The sequence below is a fragment of the Schistocerca americana genome, chromosome 7 (genome assembly GCF_021461395.2).
Source record: "Schistocerca americana isolate TAMUIC-IGC-003095 chromosome 7, iqSchAmer2.1, whole genome shotgun sequence".
NCBI lineage: Eukaryota > Metazoa > Arthropoda > Insecta > Orthoptera > Acrididae > Schistocerca > Schistocerca americana.
The window spans coordinates 468,887,565-468,905,353 of NC_060125.1; the positions used below are offsets into that span (position 1 = coordinate 468,887,565).

Consider the following 17,789-nt stretch of genomic DNA (forward strand, 5'->3'; position numbering starts at 1 on the left):
TTCTGTTTGCTTAACCAGCCAGCTTCTGCAAGACCAGTGTGAATGGTGGCAAGCCTAGTCACATAGTTTTGAGAATTCAATAATGTCACTGCAGCACCTGTGTTGACCTGTAGTGGGAATACGTGGCAAAAACACCTAACTCAATAAGCAACTTGGGAGAAGTCACAAGCATTAGTCACACAGTTTACGTTCATGTCCATATACTGGGCAACATTTGGCGAATGACACACGGAGGTGATGTGGCATTTCTTCTGTTAAACATTACAAGTAGTCCAGTGCTTAGGGCATCCCAGACATTCATGCTAGACAAAACAGAAAGGTCAGGATGAAAATGCTGATGCTGGTGCTGTGGCGGTCTTGGCTGCTTGGTCCAGTCCTGGCCTGCTTGGCACTGGGCCCACATGTTTACCCCTGCCACTGCCGTTTCCTCGTGCAAGCTATCTGTCATCCTAGTGGACACGTCTTGTGGCACTACTGCCACATGGCCCCGTGCATCAATTTGGTCACCTGCTGCCCAAGAAACTTCAAAAGATAGTGCTATTTTAAAAACTTCTGCCAATGGATGGTTTTCACAGAGTAAAGCCTGCTGGTGCACGCTCTTTTCTGGAGCTAAACGGATAATTGCATCGCACACCATAGAGTTCATAAGAGTCATTAAGGGCATCAGTAATGAATTGACACTTATGGCTAAGGCTGTGGAGTTCATCTTCCCTGGACCTGTATGACTGGTTTAGTTTCTTGCGCCATCAATAGAATTCAACTAGGACTACTATGACACACATTCATTTCTGATGGTAGTTGGACAATAAACTGCACACGTGATCAAAAGTAAGAGCTGCTGGTCCTTGTAAAAGGGCAAGCTGACACAGTAATTCATAAACCTTAGGTGGAACCCATGAGAGCAATAGAGCTTTGCACAAATTTAAGTCTTTCACACTGAAAGCAAATAATGATGTCTAATTCTTTTTTCCTAAGCTTACAAATCCTCACCCAAATGATCATATGGCAGAAAAGTGGGTGGATAGACCAGTGGAATGGTACCTCATTTGTTATTGTAAGCTGACAGAATGGTCACTGCCGAAGTAAACTGTTCAGTCAGGACCGGTAGCATGGCATCCGTAATGACTAAAGTTGACAAAACTATACTTAAAGGGTGCACATGCGGAAAACATTCCAAACTCATTGCCAGTTGTTTGGTAACCAAGCAGTACATGAAACAGATCTAAGTAACACAAATATGGCTTCATTCATAAACTTCTGAACAATACTGAAAATAAGCCTCTTACGGCTCCACACGTAACAAGACAAAAGAATCATACAGAAGATGCAACATATGCAATACACGGAACAACTGATGTGAGTGGCACAAACTAAAAGAACACAGTGAGAGTGAGTCAGTGTTACCCCACATTGTTTATAGGCACAAGTTGCTGGTAGACATGGTGTGGTCGAGTCTATGCCCTGTGCAAGCTTCCTACAGGCGCCCGCTAGTGGCCGGCCAGCTTATACAGTTCGCAGTTGATTTAACACACATGCACGATGACACTACACACAGCCCATTAACACTCAAGTGCACTAGCAGCAGGATACACTACATAGTAAACTTTTCTTCGAACTAGAATACTTGCACACACACACACACACACACACACACACACACACACACACACACGCACCTGTGCCCCTATGTGGTGCTTGCGTGAAGTATAATGCTGCCTCACAGCCTGTGTCATCTGGATCCAGCCTGTGTCATCTGGATCCTTCCTACTGACACTGACACTAGCTTATCTGAATTGGGTGAGTGGGAACTCTCCTTGCAATATTCATTCCTATATTCATTCCTGACGCCCACCTTTGTTATTCATGGTCTTTAACTGCCTATCCCCCTCCCTGTTCCAGCACTACACAGGCTTCTATTCCATCAACACACCCACAGTGTTGTTGCTCCTCTTTTTTCTGACCCCTGACTCCCCCCCCCCCTCCCTCACCCAACCGTCCACCCTCCCTCCCTCCGCCTATCCTCACAGCTCACCTAGGTGCCCTAATCTCTCCCCACATCATCCCTCTATCCTCCCACAAGCAGTACTTTACTGTCCCCCCACCTATACCATGCTATCCCTCCCCCTCCCCACCAAAGCCGCCTCCCTATCCCCACCAACCAGATTGCTTCTCCCATCATTCGCTGTTGCTTGCATTCTGGCCTTGGTAGCCATAGACAGTGGTCATACATGTGTGAGTTGTGTTTGCATGAATGTGTGTGTGTGTATATGTTGTGTAATTCAGAAGAAGCCTTTTGGCTGAAAGCTTACTTATTTAGCAGTCTTTTTGTTGTGCCTGTCTGCGACTCAACATCTCCGCTGTTTTGTACATTCTTGTTCATGTAATGTTCATGTGTCAGTTTTCACAAACATGTTGTTTCACAGTACAATTGTATAGGTTTTCCAATGTGGTCGTTGTTCCAGCCGCTTCATTAGACTTGTAGCAACTAAACTTGCTGTACCTGAAAAGCACTCACTCATCAGTGGTGAATTTCGAGTAATGGCTACATTTCTCTTCTTGCCTTGTTAAAATTATTTCTTTTGGTGAAACAAAGCGGAGTTTGTACAATGTCACCTCACTAAAATCCTGATGCATTTGCACTTGGGACAGAACACTGACACAGCAGTCTATTATATGAGGAACCGAGGACAAGTCAGGTCAAAGGCTTATGAAAAATCACATTCTCAGTATAAAAATAAACGTATAGCTTCTTCACTTATCTTGTTACAATGCCACACTAATTCTCATTTCACCAGCTATCAAGAACTCAAATAATTGCATCATTCCATTGCAAATGTGTACAGTTCCTCATATATCACAATTCATAAGAAAATTCCACATGTTTATCATATAGCACAATACTCTCCTATTTCTGCGCTGTCATTTGCCAAAATCTCATTTCAATATCTTGAACTATTTATGAGACATGAGGGACATTGTGAATATTTCATCTTCTTGTGTTCAATCTTGAGATTGGAATTAGATATTGATTTCTTCCAAGTTTACAGAAAACTATTTTCTATTAGCTAAATCTCATACACAGCAGTATATGGTCAAATATGTACCAAATGCAAATTCATGGCGATCCCTATGTTTCATAGCAATGAATTTGAATTTCACACCATTGTTACTCGTATCCATAATATCATAGTAACTATCACCATTAACAAAATGATAGGCACTTCATCATGAACCTGAATATAAAGCTATAACTAACGTTAAAACCAATGATTTTTTATCAAATAGTTTCCTTAAAACTGTGTGAGAAAGGTTGCAGGGTAGGTGATGTGAGTGCAGTGCTTTAAGAATGACAGAAGCTGGTGTGCAGGCACAAAACAATGCAGCAGTCTTCCTGACTGATTGTGACCTGTTGCGAGATTTGCACATGTGTGTACCAGGCTCTGAGGCTGGATTGTCAGTCCCAAGAACTGTGGGTGCTATCTCAAAGTTGGGCCTCTACAAATGCACAGAGGTTTACTACAGGTTTCCAAGACTCTGCTGGGAATGTTTGTGGCTTGTCAGGAAAATCTGCTTGTGTGTAGTGATCTAATGTGGAAGTAGATTGTAACTTGAACCAGAGCCCTTGCACTTCGTAACGACACAATCACTATTTGCTGACTCACTCATGTTTTGGTTCACCTTCAAAGGCGCACCAGCTTTTGGTTGCTGCAGGAACAGTGTCAGCAGACAACTTTCTGTCCTCAGTCCTGTGGCTGCTCTTGCAGCATTCAGGTTGTAGATCATGGTGAAAGCAGGCAAGATCAAATTCAGCACCCAGGAAAGTTCAAATTCAGTGCTGAATGGCTGAATGATTGGAGCTTTGAGGACATCAAGGCCCATAAGATGTCAGAGTTCTAGGCATATTGCACACTATACAGCAAATCTTTCACTCTTACAAACATGGGAAAGATGGGTCTCATCAGCCATTTGAAAGGAGCTAAGCACTCCAAGGCAGTTGTGGAGCTCAGGAAGACAGTGGACATTTGTCTTCTTTGTCAATCCTTGGTAAATGAAGTACTATGGTTGTTAAGTGACACATAGACTCTTAGAGGCTGATCTAGAGTTAGTGAGTGTGAAAAAAGGTCATAAAATGAAACTGTGCCACTGTAGAGCTGTTATTTGAAAACAGGATGAACATTTGGGGACATGTTGTGAGTAAGGTTGTCACTTTGCATTGCACCAATTTGTGTAGCCCTCACTGTCTAAGGGTTTTCTGCACCAGCACTAGAGTATGTTTCTGTTCTTATCCAGTGCTCTGTATGCCCCTACTGATTATATTTTTTTGACAATCATGTTGTTTTTACCCTGCTGTTTTGGTGATACGTTATGCTGTTAGAAGGATATTCCAGTATTGCTTTAAAATATAAGTGAGGAAAATAGGAATGTTGGGTGAGCCGGGAATCCTTGCCAACAGGGTGGCACTCCAAAGTGACCACCAGACATTGGCATTCTGAAGCTGCCATTGCATGGCTTGACGTAACCTGCCCTTTCCTTTTCTGATGTCAAGTTTTGGCTTTCATTAAGGAAACTTTCCATTGGTGTTGCAGTGAATCACATTAGTGATGTCATCATCTTATTGGAATACTGGATTGTCTTCAGGACGCTGGCACTTCTGGATCATGCTCACTATTGTCTGGTGAGATAACTGGGCATGATCCTTTAATGCTTGATGATGTGGCAGTGACTGTTGAATTGGGACTTTCGTAGTTGAAGTCCAGTTCATTGTCCTCGCAGCAACTGCAGCCTGATGTCGCCTCCACCACTGCCACTAATGCTGTGTAAGCTGACAGTCAAATTTCAATGTACCTGATCTAGGATGATATTACAAGGGTGAAAATATTATGTACTCTATGGGCTGCCAAAAACCGTGTGTCCTTTTCCACTGCAGGGAAGCAGACTGCTTTTTTGCTGGTCATATTTCCTAATGGTAATGTAGCTAGTAATATTCAGCATGGGCAGACCAAGACATCACACAGTATCATTTATGGATACTTTGAAGATCCTCTGAGCTGGCTAAAATATCTTTTTTGCCTTTGTTTCGGGTCAGGTCACGTCCTTCTTGAGGGAATTCCAATGTCTTGCCCGTATGGCACCTTTCCTGTCTTCTACTCTTGCTGATGTAAGTCCATGTATTATCTGCTCTGAAATCAGTATGTAATCTAAAACCTGATGATGAAGCTAGTCCTATTCCTGCCAAAGAAATTGACATAGGTCATGCTATACAGTCTGAGCTGAGAAATGTAAAAGTGCCTGCCAAAGATATTTTAACTTTCAGGACTGGGTGCAGGGACTTTGTGGTCAGAATGCTCACAAACCTCTTTCTAAAGTCAACTTTGAAATATTGCATTTGTAGATACATAAGTATTTGTGTTCCAGCTGTGAAATAGCAGCAGAATCAGAAGAAGACAGTAATCTGGATACATCCAGCAAATCATTGAGGAAGTAGGTTGGGAGTGATACTCTGAGATGAAAAGGGGGCCATGTCAAACCAGTCAGAAGACTGGTGCCTCAAAATATTGTATGACTGTCAACCAAGAAACAGACATTGGTAGCCATATGTTAAGTACATGACAGCCTGTAATTGGCTGGTGTTGTCTTCTGGACTGACATTAACAAGAGAATGGTTCTGGACTATTGCAATGATAGGGTTTAGTATAGTGAGGCTTTAAACTAAAAAAAAATAATGTGAAGAAGATGAAGAATTTGAAAGAGCTGGATGGAAGATAATTAACGTAACTCTATCTTATAGTTGTGAAATGTGAGGCTGTGTCTGGTTGATGAATTGTAACAATAACATTCCAACAACTATTATTTGTATAGCTTTTTATTTATGGTACCAGTTTTGCGTCCTCAATAATGTCATCTTCAGGCTCTGTAGTGTGAATGAGAAAACACACCCAGTCATAGGTGTACATAACTGGAACCTGTATTTGCACCTGCAATTATAGAAAACTTCATGAGCAATGTGTGATCTCCACACATGTAACAACATCTGAGTTGTTGTTCAGTGTATTCCTTTTGTGTATCTTGTTCAACCAAATGAATTATCTAGCCTGGAAAGCTCATAAATCCTGTGTGGTAAAAACTTGCTGTTAACTCAAAGTTTGAGTTAACTTGCTAATAAACACAGAAACTCTTTAACTAGTTGTTGTCATATGAATGAAGAGCACAAGTTCATGAAGTGTTCTATAGAAACCAGGCACAAATATAGGTTCCCTGTTATATACTTGTATGACTGGATGCTTTTGTTGTCCATGCTACAGGGCCTGAAGATGACTCTATTAAGGAGTCGACATGGTAGCCTAAATACAAATTCATAAAAATAACAGTTGTTGGAATATTATTATTACAATTTCTAGGTGGAAGAAGTCCCATTGTCCAGCAAATTAGTGAACTGAAGGCCAAAATGTCATGGGTACTGGGCGATAGGACCACTGAACAGACAATGGAACATTCCCAAGTGTGAAGAAATGATCTTGACGAAACTTGGTAGGTGTGTAGAGGGGCAAAGTAATACAATACATATTTTTCTGCTTGTGACCAGTTTTACTTTTGAGGGTTAAAAAACAAGGTAATTTTACATATTTAGTTTGGAGGAATATCTTCAGAAAGATGATATATAAAAAAAAATGTTTTTCATATAAAAGTTGATATGTAATTAACATTCTTGAAAACTATAATTAAATTTTGTAATAATATGAAATTTGCAGAATACCCCACCACATTAATTAAATTTGAAAAATGAAAATTTTTGTAACAACATAAATTAAAGTAGCTTTCATGCTACGTTCATCTATGTGTAATAAAGCTGGTTTCTGAAATGCCATTTTTTTAAAATATGCCGGAACCAGTGTACTGTCAGAATATTGTCAAAATACCGAATTAAAATATCTTAACATTCATTATTAGTCTAACTATTTATTGTAATGATTTGTTTTATGTTTTAAAGTGTTATTTTACATTTTACTTTTTTTTACCATTTTTTGTACATGTATTTTGTTGGCTGAAAATAATAAGTATCTCATTATTATGATACAAAATAATTACAAAACTGAGAAGCTTTATATAAATGCTTGAAACATAATGTTTTCTTACACCATGCATATAAAATGAATGAAATTTGCTGGCCGGTGTGGGCGAGCGGTTCTAGGCACTTCAGTCTGGAACCGCGTGACTGCTACGGTTGCAGGTTCGAATCCTACCTCGGGCATGGATGTGTGTGATGTTCTTAGGTTAGTTAGGTTTAAGTAGTTCTAAGTTATAGGGGACTGATGACCTCAGATGTTAAGTCCCATAGTGCTCAGAGCCATTTGAACCATTTGAATGAAATTTCTTCACATAATACACACATCAGAGAGCACAATATAAAACAAAATTCATCAGGATTTGTAATTGTTGCGGTTGATCCTCTAAATGTCCTGATTTGTATCAGGCATATTTCAGGACACTGGTAAGCTTTGTTGAAAATAATTGTTTATGTACTAGTGACTGCAGTGTAATTATAGTGTTTCTCATCTGTAGAATGACATCAGAATCATTCAACAGAACTAGGTCTGAAAATCAATATTATGAAAAGGATAGTTGCTACTCACCATATTACGGAGATGCTGATTTTGTGACAGTCTTTTTGTTGTGCCTGCGACTCAGCATCTTCGCTGTATGGTGAGTAGCAACTATCCTTTTAATAATATTGCTACATTCCATCCTGGATTTTCCATTGTTAGATCTGAAAATCTTCTCACCAGGTTTTTCCAACATCGAAAGCCGTATATGTACCACATCTGTACCAGTGCCATCGAGTCCTTTGGGATCACCAAATGATCAAGTTTCTATTCCTTGGGTTTGATGCTCAGAATGGTTTTTTCTCACTGACCACCCACCTTTCCATAGTTTTAAAAGAAACTAATGGTGAGTTTTGACCAAAAATTTGAGAACTTCTTTTTCAAGTCCTAAATATAAATATCTTTGTGACAGCATCAGTATTTGGTAAACAAATGTCTGACAGTGCAATATATCTGAAGATGTTTTCTTTCCCAGTGAGGAAGAAACTTCTGTATTATTATTAGAATAGTATGACTGTCAGTGTGAAAGAACTGTATAGAACTGTATAGAACATTGTACTTGAAGACAATGAACTTGTTCATCTGGTGATCCCAAAGGGATAAACTGCACGGGTGCAGTTGTGGGATGTACATGGCTTTTGATGTTGGAAGCACTGTGTGAGAAGATTTTCTCATCTACTTCTGTTGAATGGTTTTGATGTCAATCTCCACTTGGGAAGCAATATAATTAAGCTGAAGTCTCAAGTGCATAATCAGTTCTTCTTGCCAATGTTTAGCAATTAACTGATAGTAGGAGGGATGTGAAATCAAATGAACACACAGGCTCAGTTGTGCGTAAAGCAGGTGGTAGACTTCAGCTTATTGTTAGAATACTGGGGAAGTGCAAACAGTCTACGAAGAGATTGCTTAAAAATTACTTGTGTGACCAGTTCTAGGATATGACTCAAGTGTTTGGGACTCATACCAAATAGGACTAAAAGGGAATATTGAACTTATACAGTGAGGGGCAACACGATTGTCACAGGTTTGTTGAAATCCGTGAAAGAGTATCACAGAGATACTGAAGAAACTGTACTGGCAGACTCTTCAAGGCAGATGTAAGATATAGTGAGAATGTATTTCGACAAAGTTTCAAGAACTGGCTTTAAACGAGGACTTGAGGAACATACTCTAACCTCCTACATATTGCTGACATAGGGATCATGAGGATAAGATTAGAATAATTACAGCACACACACACACACACACACACACACACACACACACACACATATATACAGAGGCATTCAAACAATCATCCTTCCCATGCTCCATACATGAATGGAACAGGAAGAAATCCTAATAACAGGTTCTTTGCGACATACCCTCTGCTACGCACTTCATGGTGGTTTGCAGAGTATAGACGTAGAGATAGATGTAGAAATATGCCTGATAAAAATCAGAATATTTAGAGCATCACCTGCGACAGTCTGAAATCCTGCCGAATTTTGTTTTATATTGCATTCCCTGTTGAGTACATCATGTGAAGGAAGTTCATTCATTTTATGTGCATGGTGTAAACAACATTATGTTTTAAGCACTTATGTACACATTGTGATTATTGTAAGAATTTTGATCCTAATAATGAGTTACTTATTATTTTCAATTAATATAATACACATTTGTCAAAGAGTAAACTAAAAAACAAAATTATTTTCAATTAATAAAATGCATGTTTGTGAAAGGGTAAACTAAAAAGCAAAGAAATAATTTAAAACATAAAATTACAGTTTATGTCATACAACAAATGAGTGGTCTTTTGGCAGAATGAACTAAGTGACATTTAGTTAGTTTTGAGAAATAAAAGACTGAAGTTTTGAGTTTACAGCAACTTATTTATTCAAAAATATTTATGAATATACATGTGGTCTGGTGCATAAAGGGCGTGAAAAACTTTTACAAGCATTTTGAGCATTGCAGTACATTATTTAATTACAGTTTGAAACTTAATACTACAGAGAAACAATGTAAAATGTCCATGTACATCAGGTTATTTTGTTGTCACATCACATTAATGCACTTCAGTACAAAATATAAAGGAAAGTTTTCTTGTTTTTATGTTATATTCATATATAGATCTATTTGGCAACTGAAACACATAGATATAATTTCAGCATTTATTTAATGCAGCATTATTAAGCAATTTTTGAAATTAGGAGAGAACATTGGAATATACTTACGGGGATGATTATGCTTCCCCATTACTCATCTTCTTCATTACTATCACTGCTCATTTCTGATACTTCAGCCACTTTGACACCCTTATAGAATTCATGTCATATTGGGGGTATGTACATTAGAAGGCTTTGAATATCTTTCAGTTTGTCAGGGCATAGAGTGCCCGCTAATGGATACAGTGTAGGTAGTGTAATTTGACTTAGAGAACAGTGGCAAGCTTTTAAGCTTTTATTTAAATTCACTGAAGAGTATTCTTCCATGTCATTGTGGCTGTATTTGTACTCCATTAACCCCGGCTTCTCTTTTGAAAATCTCATTTCCTTAATCCTAAGCCACTCAATGTTTTCTCCAGAAAGATTTACTTTTCTGTTAGTCATTGCTTTTTCATGTAGCATAGTACTTTTGAAGTCACTACAATCAATTTTTACAACTTCAAATTTACCTTTCTTCACTCTGGCATTCTCAATAATACAATAAGCTGTTCTGGGGCAAATATTTCTGGATAATGCCGTGGTTTCCTGTCTATATCCCCAAAATCGTTGTCATTCGGAAGATACGAGTTGACCAGGTTCAGCAAATTTGTGCTTAATTTCCTCAGTGTTAGTTTTATCACTCTGAGCCAAATACATCCAAATTGTCATAATTTTAAAATTCCTGTTTTACCCCCCATACGAATCTGACCATACTACCATCCTGGGACCAATATCATGAGATTCGACATACTTCAATACACAAGAGCCTACCTCTTGAGCTCCCCTTGAAGCAATACTTTCATTCAAGCAGTGCATTACTGCCTTTCCACTTTTAAAGTCATGGATTCCAAGATTAAAGCAGGAGAGTTGACGTTTATAGTATGCAACACCTGTTGTCAATTTTGGCAGCAGTAATGCTTTCTGCAAATCAAATGAAAAACTGTAAGATTATCTTCTGTCTTGGAGTTCTGCATATCCCTTTTCAGACAATCTCTTGCAGCTTCAGCCTTCCTGTGGTGCAATTCCTGCTCCTTTCGTAATCTTTGTAGCTTCTCAGTGTCTGCCTCACCAGCTCTAAGTGTCTCCTCTGCTGTAATTAGCGTGTTTAGCCTGTCACATGTTTGACATGTATCCTTTTGAGGAGGCTTGAAACTGAGATTGAAGTCTTGTCTAAATACTTTTTCGTACAGTGATTGGCTGGGAGGTTTAACATTGGGATCTTCTTCTTTCAGCTTATCAATGAATAATCTGCATATCAAACTAAGATTAAGTCTACTGTCCAAGTACTTTTTTGATGAATCTCTTCTGCAATAGTGACTCGATGTACTGGGAAAACTATTAATGTGATTATAAATGTGAATAATAACTGAGTGAGCACTTTTATTATGAGGTATGTGTTTTCCATGCTGGTCCCATAAAGAGCTTGTCTTTGCTTTGGCTTTGGCTCGGTGCACCCTGCTGCCAGAAATCTGTAGTGTCTTTAGATAAGTTTCTTTGCACACCTTCACATCATTTCCATCACACTAGGGATATAATAGTTCCTAGAAAACTTCTTCTTGTCTGTTTTAGAATGCTCCCTTTTGATGGGAACATTTTTATCTGAACCATGTATTATTGATGTCTGCACATCCCAAGACCCACTTCCATAAAATGTGTCAAAAAACTTTCTTTTCTCCTCACAATTTATTTTTTGCCAGCATTTTTGCCTACATTAACAATTAAAATCAACAACTGTCTTTCCTGGGACACTCTCTCCTTTACTCTTAATGTAAGTTTCCCCACTATTTTGCTTCTTCTTCCTTAGGGTTTTCTTCAATTGTTCCCTGTTTCCTTTTTTTTCTTTTATTGCCAGAAATTTCATGTTCATCTGAAAAACAAATTTCTTAGATCTACAAATTCGTTTTCAAAACTGATTGATTAAGAATACCAATCATGAGACCAAGTTATGATATTCAATTTCATTACTTTGGTTGCTGACGAATTTGCGAAATACAATTCTTTCAGGAACTGTTCTGCCAGAGTGAACCATCTCCACATTAAATCTCATTTCCTACCCTAAATAAAGAGGTATTAGTTTCCATGGGGTCAATTTTTTTTCTCCTCTGATTATTTATGGCAGCACTGGCCGAATCATTCTGGCATGTGAGGTAAACAACATAACCTCCTATTAATGAGTTTATTATATAATCTAAAGTATCATTAGTTATTAAAATCCACTTACCATTTGATGATTGAGAGGCACCATCACTAGGTTTATATACATCAGAAGAACTAGAACTAAACGACTCATCTTCACAATTATCACCATTTTCTGCCATTGCGTGGGAACGTGCGCCTGAGCTATATACTGCGGTAGCCATCTTGTGATGCTGCATGGTTCACTTTGGAATAAGAGAATGAATAGTACCAACCTTCTGCCAAAGAAATCCCTTGCTACAGCAACGAAATGAGGCGAGTTGTCAGATAGTTCGTTTTGTCATAAGACAAAATGAAACCCTATAATTTTAAAATCGTGAAGAACTCAATTTTTTTGAAATGTCGCTTAGTTCATTCTGGCATAAGACCGCTCAAATATAAGTAAAGCAAATAACTACTCTAATAATAATTGTTTAGATATTTTGATTAGGTATGTTGAAAATACTCTTAACAGGACATTGTGTACAGCATATTTTTCCAAAATGGTACTTCAGAAACCAGCTTTATTATTTACCGTCATTTCAAAGATATTCCCTCCAAACATAATATGCAAAATTATCTTTTGGGGTGTGCTTGAATCCTTAAAACTGAAACTGGGCACAAACAAAAAATATGTATTGCATTATCTTGCTCCCTCTACACACCCGCCACATTTCATCAAGATCATTTATTGACACATGGGAATGATCCCTTTTGCCTTTCGAGTGGAATTGATGAAGAGATCATTTCTCTCACAAAGAAGTTGCCTGGTTTTCATTGATTGATTTAAACTGTTTGTTTGACTTTTTGTTGTTTGACAAAGCACTGAATGTTATTTGGCAGGGAAAATGTCACTATATGTAGCCCAGTGCTGTCATTTGTATTTTATTAATTTTGATGTCATGTTACATAACATATTCCTTTTGTGTTCCTTGTTTGATTGGATGAATTATCTAGCCTGGAAAGTTCATAAATCTTGTATGGGAGGAGGAGCAAAGAATTGCTGTTAATTTAAAATTCGAGTTGACTTGTTAACAAAAACAGAAATCCTTTCACACAACTTACATATTTACTTACCCTTCAGATAATAAATGCTGTAAAGGAGACAATAATCTGCTGTTCATTCAAAATTAGAGTTAATAACACATTCAGAAATCCAGAAGTCTTTCTTTTTTTTGTCAACTTACCTGTTCAGATCTCCAAATTTGTCAGGGAAAACGCCAAAATTTTGTCAAGAAATCAAGGAATTGTCAGGGAATTTCATTTTCGGAAGCTTGTGGCAACCCTGAGTGTGTACTGCTTCCCACCAACTCTGACAACTGTGCATCACATGCCTATCCCGTGCACCTGTCACCCCTTCCTCCCTCATTCCTATCCAACACCCACACTAATTCTTTAAACAGTTGATCTCCCATATATAAAACAGATAGTTCTTTTTAATGCATCCAGTGTTTATGGCTTTCATAACTATATGTCATACAGTGATATAATTTTGCATGAACACTCAGTGGTATATGTTGATACTGTCAGAAAGATGTGTTTGGAATACAGTTAGTAATAAAGAAGTAATAAGTTAAAACATCTTGTCTGATGGTGAAGTTTTAGTGCATGAACAGCAAAAATGAAGTGAGCAATACACATTGTTCTGTCCATTATTTTGTTAGGGATGTCAGTAAGAAAAATTTGGAAAAGATTTGAAATTCTGTCAGGTCTGTTAAGTCACTGGGGCTGGCCTCAGTGACCAGAGACAGTTGTCATGTATTTGTGAGTTATGCTTGTATGAATGTGTGTGTGTTTTCTACATGAGAACGAGGTCTTGTGGCAGAAAGTTCAAATGTATAGCAGTCTTTTTGATGTGCTTGTCTGCAACTCAGCAACTCCTCTGTATGGTGAGTAGCAGTCTATCCTTTCCAAAACAAGTGCTAGTCTGGATCAGGTGACAGAGAATTTAGGTTCACTCTGTAAAGGATTTACCAGGGAAGACACCGTGGTTATTTTGGGAGGGCCAGGGAACAGTATCGACAGAGATCCTGGGTACAGTATAGAGTGTGACCTGGTAAAGATTGCGTCGGCATCGAGACACACCAATGTTGAATTTGTATATGTCCTGAGATGCCATGACCGGCCTCATTTGAGCTCTTCTGTTGGGAGAGTTAATTTGGAGTTGGAACGGCTGCTTGGGTCGGGTGCGGGGGCTCATATTGGTGTGGTTCCTGTTGATTCTCTCAGTAGGTGGGACTATACCAGGCATGGCCTACATCTCAACAGGAAAGGGAAAGGTAAACTGGCTGCGGTAATAGGAAATTTAAGGGGGGGAGGCACTGCCATGAATGGTAAAATACCAGTGGTTACACGTGTTTGAGCAGCACCTTTTTTTAGGATAGGTAAGACAGAAAGATGTCACGTTCTACGAGAGGTCAGGATTGAAACAAATCTTCAGTTTAGGAAAGAAATTAAACAGCACAATTCTAGCACATTGGATCACCAATCACAGCTGTCAGTTATAAATTTTCACCAATCACCAGAAATTTTATCTCCACCAAGTTGTATCTCAGTCCTAGGTAATTGCATTGATGAATTAAAGTCACCCAACCCAGTTGACATAATCTGCCTCTCTGAACACCTTGTGACCACTGGTATAGGAACTAGGCCTAAGCACAATGAGAAACTCAGACAGGAGAGTACTGCAAATGTTAGAATAAGAAAAGGTCCTCATAAAAGTGTAATTAAAAATAATGTAAGTATATTTTATCAAAATATTGGGAGTTTAAAAAATAAAATAGATGAGCTTCTGGTTTGTTTAGAAGATTTAGAAGCTGAGGATGAAATAGATATACTATGCCTGTCTGAGCATCACATTGTTACTGATATGGTTAAGGTAAATGTAAGGGGATATAAGCTCTCTGCACATGTAATTAGAGAAAATATGGAGAAAGGAGGAGTTGCCATATATGTCAAAAGTTATCATTGTGCAAAAAGCATAGAAACAAAAAAGTTTTGTGGAGAGAAACATATAGAAGCATATGCATGTGAGCTTAAATTAAATAAAGGCACATTTATAATTGTAACTGTATATAGGTCCCCTTTGGGAAATTTTCATCTATTTCTGAAAAATTTGGACTCCTTGTTGTGCTATCTGTCAGACGGGGAAGCAAATTATTATTTGTGGGGACTTCAATGTAGACTCTCTGAAAGAGGGTAATAGAAAAAATGACCTTGAAGTATTACTCAGTTCTTTCAATTTGACACCCGTTATTGATTTCCTACTCGGGTGGTAAAGGATAGCAGCTCACTGATAGATAACTTCTTTATAGACCAAGATAAGTTTACCCAGATAAATGCTCAGCCTGTTGAGAATGGTCTTTCTGATCATGGTGCACAGCTAGTTACAATATATGACATAGCTCCATTCAGCAGTACTAAACAGTCCTCCAAAGTAGTACGTTCAGTCAACGATTTAACAATTGCAAATTTCAGGGAAAGCCTACAGCAGTTAGACTGGGATGAGGTGTACCGTGAACCTGATGCCAATGTAAAATATAATTTATTTCATGACACTTTTGTAAATGCATTTGAAAACTGCTTCCCCAAGAAAATAGTTAAATATACTCGTAAGAAACCATGTAACAAACCATGGCTTACTAAGGGTATAAAAATATCTTGTAACTGGAAAAGGGAAATGTGTCTGACAGCAAGAAAGAGTAGTGACCCAGAAACTATCAAACATTATAAAAACTACTGTGCTATATTAAGAAAAGTTATTAAAAAATGCAGAAGTATGTGTATCGTGTCTGAAATCAGCAACTCTGATAATAAAATTAAAACAATTTGGAATATTATTAAAAGAGAAACAGGTCAACCAAGAGCACAGGAAGACAGTATTACCATCAAATCGAATGAAAACTTTACAAACAAAAAGTCAGAAGTTGAAAATATTTTTAGTAATCATTTTCTAAATGTTGTGGATATAGTAGGATCCAGGTGTTCATTAGAAGATGCTAGGCTGTTAATGGAAGAGGTCATACCTATGCAATTTGATACAATTGAAATCTCACCCACTTTTCCCTCTGAAATTAGGAAAATAATAAACTTGCTTAAAAGCAAAAACTCACATGGAATTGATGGCATTTCCAGCAAAATACTAAAAGCTTGTTCTCAACAGATAAGTAAGATTCTCAGCCACCTGTGTAATAGATCTCTGGAACAGGGCATTTTCCCTGATAGACTGAAATATGCTATTGTTATACCTTTGCATAAAAAAGGGGATAGATCTGATGTCAACAATTACCATCCAGTCTCCCTTCTAACAGCTTTATCCAAAATTTTTGAGAAAGTAATGTATTCAAGAGTTGCTTCACATATCTGTAAAAATGAAGTACTAACAAAATGTCAGTTTGGTTTCCAGAAAGGTTTTTCAACCGAAAATGCCATATATGCTTTCACCAATCAAATTTTGAATGATCTGAATAACTGAACACCATCCATTGGGATTTTTTGTGATCTCTCAAACACTTTTGATTGTGTAAATCATGAAATTCTGCTAGAAAAGCTCAAGTATTGTGGCATGAGTGGGACAGTGCACAAATGGTTTAATTCATACCTAACTGGAAGAGTGCAGGAAGTTGAAATAAGCAGTTCTCATAATAAGCAAAGATCAGCACATTCCTCAAACTGGGGAACTATCAAGAATGGGGTTCCACAAGGGTCGGTCTTGGGTCCTTTGTTGTTCTAAATATATATTAATGACTTGCCATTCTATATTCATGAAGAGGCAAAGTTAGTTCTCTTTACTGATGACACAAGTATAGTAATCACACCTGACAAACAAGAATTAACTGATGAAATTGTCAATAATGTCTTTCAGAAAATTACTAAGTGGTTCCTTGTAAACAGACTCTCACTGAATTTTGATTAGACACAGTACATACAGTTCCGTACAGTAAATGGTATTATGCCATTAATAAATATAGACCTTAATCAGAAGCATATAGCTAAGGTAGAATATTCAAAATTTTTAGGTGTGTACATTGATGAGGGATTAAATTGGAAGAAACACATTGATGGTCTGCTGAAACGTTTGAGTTCAGCTACTTACGCAGTAAGGGTCATTGAAAAATATTATAATATGTGAGACAATGAAAGTGCCCTCAGTGATGTGTTCACAGTGGTTTGCAGAGTATGGGTGTAGATGTTGATGTCTGCCAATGCTCTGTTTACCTTCAGTGCTTTGACAATAGTATTAGATTTCTTTCTCTCTGTCTGTTATCAACTCTTGCTTAAGTTATTCCTTTTTATTGTGCTGTGTTAAAAGAATAGTACTATATCATAAAAAATACAAGTTAATGAATATGTTTTCCACGGTACAGTGTGAAATGAGATTTATTGCAGAACTTATTTAAGTCTTCATTTTTTGTATAGTGATGGATGTACGAGAGAAACATGTTGATGATGCCAGTCGATGGAAAGCAGCTCGTTCCGCATTTGAGCAGAAGATGCGTGACACTGAAGAAAAACTTCATGGTCTTGAAAGAGAACTGAAAGAAAAGGACAGTCACTTGACATGTGTGAAAATGCAGCTGCAGCAGATAAAAGAGGCGATGGATAAAATCATAGGAGAACTTACTTCAGTAAGTATGAACAAATGGATTTGTTGATGTCTACATTGAACAGTGCATAATAATATAAGGATACTGGTACAATGTTAGAGTTTTATAACATTTGTACTGAAACTGTACAAAACCAAAATACATTGAATGTTACTTTTTGTTATTAAATGCATTTTCTGTTTACATGACAGTATCCACTAGTGTGAAAAATTTTCTGA

At 37.8% G+C, this 17,789-nt stretch overlaps 1 protein-coding gene across 7 annotated transcripts in view; it reads left to right on the forward strand.

Annotated features, from left to right (window-relative positions):
- The window catches only part of LOC124622629 (myosin heavy chain, clone 203-like), a 223,350-nt gene that overhangs the window by 44,106 nt on the left and 161,455 nt on the right, over nt 1-17,789 (forward strand). For 6 of the 7 annotated variants that reach the window (XM_047148399.1, XM_047148398.1, XM_047148402.1 and 3 more), the window contains one exon: nt 17,384-17,592. In XM_047148399.1, coding sequence (XP_047004355.1) covers nt 17,384-17,592 — 209 coding nt within the window. Of the gene's footprint in view, nt 1-4,729; nt 4,818-17,383; nt 17,593-17,789 lie in introns of those variants that run through there. The other variant, XM_047148405.1, reaches the window with a different exon arrangement.